At 36.7% G+C, this 7,776-nt stretch overlaps 1 protein-coding gene across 2 annotated transcripts; it reads right to left on the bottom strand.

Moving 5' to 3' along the window:
• Positions 1–1,109: 1,109 nt before the first annotated feature.
• LOC126709760 (uncharacterized) lies at positions 1,110–4,387 on the bottom strand. Of its 2 annotated transcripts, none has more exons than XM_050410095.1 (2): positions 3,942–4,387; positions 1,110–1,476 (listed from the first exon to the last, which is right to left on the bottom strand). In XM_050410095.1, the coding sequence occupies exons 1-2, from the start codon at positions 4,224–4,226 to the stop codon at positions 1,204–1,206; spliced, it is 558 nt and encodes a 185-aa protein (XP_050266052.1). In that variant the 5' UTR covers positions 4,227–4,387; the 3' UTR covers positions 1,110–1,203. The 2 variants fall into 2 exon arrangements, with proteins under 2 accessions (XP_050266052.1, XP_050266053.1); XM_050410096.1 differs by having other exon boundaries at positions 1,110–1,464; positions 3,942–4,373.
• Between the last annotated feature and the right edge of the window lie 3,389 nt (positions 4,388–7,776).

Here is a 7,776-nt window from a genome sequence, read left to right as displayed (position 1 = left end):
AAAAAAAAAAAACCACGTGGAAAGCAAACTTGAGTTCTAGACTGTAAAAATTAATTCACTGTATTCACAGAACACTAACACACTATTTCTTTGCGCGCTTTGTTTTCTTATCAGTCAAAGTCAGTGATTCGAATTTTAAAAAGGTTGGGCGTTATTCATTTGCTTTTTGACAAATGAAACTAAATGCGAACTAAATTCAAACTAGTGCTTCAAATTTCAAACTTTTGTTGGAACTTGGTAGTGAGAAGCGGTGGACGCTTCATAAGAGGAGTGAAAAAGAAGGGTCTGTAGCTCGAGTTCCACGTGGTTTTTTTTTTAAACCACGTCAGATGATTACCCATTGGAACTCGAGTTTGATAAACTCAAGTTCCAAAAACAGTCTACATAACTAAATAACTTCAAACGCATGCTATTCACCTAAAATTTTCCTAAAAAGTTACTATATAGCAAATTTTCCCGCCATGTGGAAGTTTAATTTGATAGTGCTGAGTGGAAGTTACACAGCCAAGCATTGTTTTTGGCTCTACCAATTCGTAAAGGATTTAAAAGATTATTGATCTGTAGCTCTATTTGAATACATTATATCAATAAGTATTTTTAGCAAACTATATAAAGAGATTATGCCCAACCAATCTTGACAAAATGGTTGCATCTTATTATAGTTTATTATGCCCAACCAATCTTGACAAAACGGTTGCATCTTATTATAGTTTATTAGTTTGAGATCTATAGTTTTTAATAAATTTGGATTTAGAATAGGTCTTTTAACCCAAATGGGCCAAATCTATCTTTTTCTGTTCTTAAATAAGTACACTGAAATGGACCAAATTGGACCAAATGGACCGAAATGGACCAAATAGACAAAAGTGCTATGCTGATGTGGCTCAATAGGAGCGTAGCAACAATAAATACTATGTCTTAGCTTAGATATTATATAGATGAACTTAACCCTATATATGTACACTTTGGATTTAATTCTTTCAAATAACACACATGAAGGAGGCCTTTTTAGCTATCCTGTCTTCAATACTCTCAAAGTTTGCAATTAGAAAATTCTGCTTAACATTGAATAGCACAAAATCAACTTCATAAGTGAAGGCACAAATAAGTGAAGGCACAAAATCAACTTCATAAGTGAAGGCACAAATAATTTTTCCAATTAAACAGAAGTTAGTTATGTTCAGAACCCAACTGGTTAAACAACTAGACCTGTTCTATACGTTGGGCAATTAAGTTCACTGCTGCGTTTGCTGAGGAGAATGCCCCATGAAAACTTTCTTGGTATGAGATTGATTGTAACTCTCGAGCCATCTTCAACAAAATCTCGCCCAGGTCTGTTTGTTTCTCTAGCAAAGATTTGTAGTATGAATTGGCAGCAACCTTGCTGATTTCCACATTGGTTTCTTCTGGACAATACTCATCATCCAACCATTTATGCAGGGTAATCCTGAGCCACTCTGATTCCTGAAATAGATGCTGGAATGTCAATCAGTATCACTAAAGCCTAAATTGTGCATAAGCATTCAAATGGTTAATAATCATTTTAAATAAATTACAATGAAAATCTCAAAAGTAAATACAATAATCTCCTTCCCATAAATAAGCATTTCATAGCATTTGAACTATTAAAAGATTGATTATAAATCATTCAAAAGAATTCCAGATCGAGGTGGAACACAACAATAATTCTTCCATCCCATGTGATGCAAAATTGACAGTAATGTTGGACACTTTGTCCCTGAGATAGCTAGCAACTAGAGATTTTGTAGGACAAAATTATAAAATTTGAGAGGTAAAGCACTGTAGTCAAATGATGAGAGATGCCTGCCTACTAACAGGTGATCTAGCTCTATCAGTTTCAATCAAGCCAAATCATTGAGTACATTGGGTGTGTTTCATACTTAAATGGCTCCCATTGTGGAAAATTTTGGTTTGCATAGAAAACTATTAGATGAAACAGAAAAATAACACCATATCTCCTTGTCTATGTAAAAGTAAAGGCAGCACCTCCTAGCTATATTTTCTGCAAACAGGGCTGTTCTCTCAATGGTGGAAGACGAAGAATTTCCAATGAACCTCACTGAATCATAGTTGATCCAAAGATAATATGATACATCAATCAAATATTCTTCTTAAAAACAATTTGAAACCTTGAACAGCAGTGCTACTGAAACAGCAACCCATCCACCTTCCCAAAGAACCAAATTTTACCTCAAACTCAAGTGCCTACTACCGTGTATGGCTGTTAGAATTTCAAGGACACAGCTTGATGATTGTTGGTTATTGATGGCTCTGATAGCTGTGGTCTAGCTATAACAGCAATAAAATCAGCTGATCAAGGCAATACAAACAGCAACACATAAAAGATCCATGCTTCAAAAGACATAGAGCTGCCTAGCTTAGGAAGTCTGATTTCTAATTGGGTATTTCACTCCCAAGGGAAGTATTTTTGCCACCACAACCAAGCCTTAGTTCCAAAATTTTGGGGTTGATTATGGATCCTCAACATACTAGTCAAGGTCTACCACATGTATTCTTTTTGGCCATTCTATTCTATCCTAAGTCATATTCTATGTTACTTCCTTAATTAACATGTCCTTTTTACTAGTTTAGTTAATGTTATTTTTGTCATTCTCTATCATTTTGCGTTCCCTAAACTTGAATCAACTCACTATGCACTCCACTTGCTGCCTACTCCACTCATTACCACTAAACGACGAAGCCAGGAGCGGAAGGAGGGACTTGAACCCTCAACCTCAGCCTTGGCAAGGCTATGCTCTACCATTAAGCTATTTCCCCCAGCTACGGTAGTGGCGAAGTACTACTAAGCAATTCACGCATCACTTGATACGGATGACTTCTGTTTTTTCGTTGGACCACACTCTTGACCTCCGATCGAGCTACGAACACGAGTAGGTAGGCGGCTAGGGGGGAGGGGCAGCTGGGTTGCCTTTTTTAGAAATCTTCGGCCGCTCAGTGCCGCTATTGGTGCAAGTTGTAAGGAGTCTTGGTCACGAGTCGAGCTGGGGCGTCATTTCATTCTCGTAACGGGAGTGAGTGCACCACAAGACCAGACAAGTTACTCCCTTACCTCGCAGCTGCAGCATCTGTCTATTAAGTGAAGTCATTTCCTAAGATGGCTCATCTTATTCTACGATAATCCAAGCAGCAGCTTCACGAGTCCGCTTAGAACAGTCGATTCCTGAGCCATTCGTTCTCCCCTCTTGGTTGGCGTTTGCCAGCCACTAGAGCAAGTAAGAGAACCTACAGTGAATGAACTTAAAGAACCACAGATTTGGACCGGATTGTACACCTTTGTGTTTGGCTATGTATATGGATGTGCATAAAGAAGGGACGGGACATCTCTCTCCTTTCTTTTTGGGGGGGGGGGGGGGGGGGGGGCGGGGGGAAGAGAGAGTGAATAAGCTGGTGCATTAATTGCTCTACTCTAAACATGACTAAACCATCTCAAGTTACCCTCCCTCCTCTTTTCATTAATAAGCGCCACCCTTATCTTGATTTCCTCATTTTGAATATTATCTTTCCTTATATTTCAACTTGTCCATTTTAACATTCTTGTTTCAGCAATACTAATTTTATGAATATGTTCTTCTTAATAGCTCAACATTTAGTACCATAAAGCACAGTTGGTCTAGCCTTATAAAATTTTCATTATTAACCGTTAAAAAACATTATTAATCTTTTAAATAATCAATTAATAATAAATAAAAAAATCCACCCTTCATCATTCTATGAATATCCCTAAATTTTTATGGTCACTACCCAACAATCCAACATTACAGATTTACAATACCATGATGATTAAAATGGGGAAAAAAATATAAAAGCAATGCACACTAAGCTAGTAAACTGATATTGAAAACAAATTCTATAAGTTGAAGAGGAAAATGGGGTATGAAGAAATTGGAAAAAGTTAATACCTCCAAAGCCTTGGAGGGGTCCAACCAATGGTCTGGGACCCTCAAGTCTTCAACTTGAGCATTTTGGCCATCTGGGTCTTCTTCTTCTTCTTCATCTTCATACCCATTGGTTATTGGGTTTGGATGAGACCGTGATTTTAGAACAGTAAGTGAATGCCTAAGAGGCTGAATTGGTTGAAGTGAGAGAGGGAAGTAGAGGACGGGAGAGGTAGCTGAGAGTGATGTATGAGGATTACTGTTTGGGATAAGTGTAGTAGTTGGTAGAGTAGAATACAAGGACCTCATGGTTTTGGAAATTTTTTGGGTCTGGGTTTCTTATTTTCTGTCAGTTTCTCGAGAAAAAAAAAAGTTGGAGTGGGAATAAATGGGTTGGTCGCGGGAAAGGGTAGTTAACCGGTGAGGACAAGAACAATGTCGTTTCAGTAACATGTTCTTGATGAGAGTCGCTATGGTATTTAATTACGACAATACTTCTCGACTTAATAAATTAACATTCTTTTATTTTTTCTTCAACAACTACTCATAGAGTTTGAGCATATTGAAATCCCAATTTATTAGAGAAAGCCTCGATATAACTTTTGTGTTATGACTAATGTATCAATTATGAAGGGTAGCCTAATAGATAAAAAAGAGAAGGATTCATGTGAAAGTGGTAAACAACCCTTACTTGTTAGTCATATCAAAATTGTGACAAGAGTTGTAATACAAAAATTATAGTTCTAGAAAAACTCAATTTATTACATCAATATTGTTTCATTACAACTTTTATATTCGCCTTAAAAGTTATGCTTTTGCTAACATTTTGAGTGCATGATTGTTAAAACAAATCAAAATGTTGCCACAATTTTGTTTTCTTTGCCAAGAGTCTTGTAATTCAATTGGCACCTCTTTGTGTTTTTAACATAGACATCCAAGATTCAAATCCCCTTCGTCCGTTGTTACAAAAAATAAAATAAAAACAACCTTGTTTTCTTTGTGCTTTAACATGCATATCGGATGTTATACTGAAAAAAAAATCATGAGTTATGGTGGCTTATGAAGGTGGGCAATGGTTGCCTTCATAATAAATTCTAATTGCCTAAAAAAAATAAATTCAGTATCGCACATAGATGGTGCTACAATATGGCTCCCTAGGAAGTTATTGCCTTAATAGATGAAACAGTCGCCTCAACAACTCTTTTTTTTTTTTTTTTTTTAAAGTAGTTTTCAAGTCTTATGTTTCTTTTGAATTATCACAATTCGCAAACTATATATATATATATATAAATATATCTAAAAGCTGAAACGTAGTATTTATTGTTACTACGCTCTGATTAGGCCACATTAGTTACCCCACACTCACTTATTTCCAACCATTTTTCTCTTATTTCTTGACTCTTCTTCTTCATATTAATTTTGTACCTTACTGTTACATTTTCACTAACATTTTCCCCTCCATTTTACCTATTCGTTTCTCCACTACTCTTAACCTCTTCATTTATCCCTTCATCTTCCTTTTGTTTTAACTCTTCTTATACCCATCCTTTAACTATAAATTTCCTTTTCTGCCTCATTCTATACATATTTTCTCATGCAAAAAAAAAAAGGGTTATCTCTCTCTCTCTCTCTCTCATGTTTTTTCTTTTTGGTGGATTTTTTATTTTTTGTATCTCCACTTTATGTTGATGAATTTTTGTGATATTTAGAATTCTCTTTTGAGTTGATGCAATTTAGATTTGTGTTTTTAAGTTGCAATATTATATTATATATATAGATAAATGTTATCCACAATTGCAATATAAAAATAGTATATAAGAATATAGTGTTATTTTATTACATAGCATGATTTGGATAATTTGGTGTAACTATACTCGCATTTTGGGTTTTGCTCATTATCTTTTGGTTTTTATCTTTCTATTTTCTCACTTACATGAATGGGCCATTAATTTCAATTATTTTGTATATTTTGCTCAAATTTGATAGTGTTAGTGGAACTTCTTTAGTTTATTATGTTTAGATTAGAATTGTATGGGCATTGAAAGTGTAAATGGAGGCACATACACCATTTTTTTTTGCTGGAAAACACTGTGGCAATATAGTAAATGTACTAAATTCGAATACAAGGCTGCCTTTTTGGAGGTTTACTTTTCCTCAAGGTGGAATACAATGGACCTAAGTGCTTGCATATGTTGGAAGTTTTTCTCATCAAGTCTATGTTTATCATCTTAATTTAAGATGGTTCTGGTATGAAATATTTCTGCTACTATGATATGCCATGTGTCATTCTCTAACTTTCCAATAAGCAAAGCTTTAAATGAATGTATATCCATTTAAATTTAAAATTTTAATGATTTATTTAATTTTTATTATTTATTTCTATTCAACAATAAATAATTTATTTATTCACTTAAACTTAATGGGAACCACTTAGATTTAGGCGTGTAAATGCCAAGAAAGATATCTAATAGCCAATGTGTAAAAGTCACAAGAGCAAAAGGTGTTGGCTGATGCTCTAATGTCAAGAAAGCAAACTAACATGTAAATTCAAAAGTGGTAAATGTAGAGAGATAGAAAAATAACTTTATTTTTTGTGTGAGAAAACTATGCATAAAATGGAATAAAGAATGTTAGATTTATAGTAAGAGGATAAGAATAAGAAGAGCCAAAATGAAGGAAGATAAATGGATAGAGGAATAGTACTATTAAGGTAGATATTAGTGGGGAGATGAAAATGTAAAATGTAAAATGTAGGGAGAAATTAAAGTTAGAGAAAGTGTAACAATAAGTTGGAGAATTAATAATATAAAAAAGAGTTTGTAAGGACACGATTTGGGACGACCCATAGTAGTGTTGGGTTCGCACATAAAAAGGCCCAAACAATATCATTTATAGAGCGTGAGTTTGAAAGGCTAGGCCTTAGTCACCAGACGGTGGGTTTTTCGTGGCGTTCATACATAGTTAAATCGCGTTCGCCCTAGGAGTCTTTCTCCTGGAGGCGGGCTGGGAGGCTCTGGTTTTTGGCCATTTTTCCCAGCCTCTTTCTTGGTGCACTAATCTTTACATTATATAGCCCTTCTTTATCTTTACATTATATAGCCCTTTTTGGTTGATCTTAGCCCTCCACTTGTTAGTCAGGCAGGTGCCCACTTCTGTACACGTCCCATCAGCTGTCCCTCCTTGCTTTCTGTTAGTTGCGATGATCGAAGTCACCCTGTCCAGGCGTCTTTTCTCATTAACATGGTCAGGACGCTAGCGGGTGCATTTAATGCGGAGGGGACGTATTTACCTTGAACCAGTTTTGCACCATACCCCCATATGGGTCCCATTCTACTCGCACTTCCTTCAGGGGGCTTTTTGGGGGCAGCCTTCATCGAGACGTTGCTCTTCCCCCTGAAGTCCTGGAGTGCCGAGGACAGGGTCGTCCTCGGCTGTTCCCCTTGACACTTGGGCCTTTCCCCATTCGTCTTCGGCACGCACCCTCCTCGGCATGGGCCCGAGCCCTAATAGAGCGTGGGCCGGATCATAAGTTCCCTGGCTCCGCAATAGCCCCTCAAAATCCTACTATCCGGCTCCTCGGACGGATAGGAGGGTTTTGATGACATCAGACATCTGTCAATGCCTGTCAATTCTTGTCACCTACCGGTTCCCGAGACTTTTCATCTGCCCGAGACATGTTCCTGGAGTCCCTAGAAGGTAAAACGTGGCCTCATTAAATACGGGCGGCTCTGTGTTTCCCACGTTCTACGGCATGATGAAGATCAAACAGTGGTGATTCCTTGGTCTTTATGGGCGGGAAAATTTGTGCAGTTACCCTAGAAAGTATAAATGACTTTTTGGAACGGATCCGCCTCTTCAG

Source organism: Quercus robur, chromosome 12, assembly GCF_932294415.1.
Source record: "Quercus robur chromosome 12, dhQueRobu3.1, whole genome shotgun sequence".
Taxonomy (NCBI): Eukaryota; Viridiplantae; Streptophyta; class Magnoliopsida; order Fagales; family Fagaceae; genus Quercus; species Quercus robur.
This window is presented reverse-complemented; position numbering and strand designations above follow the sequence as displayed.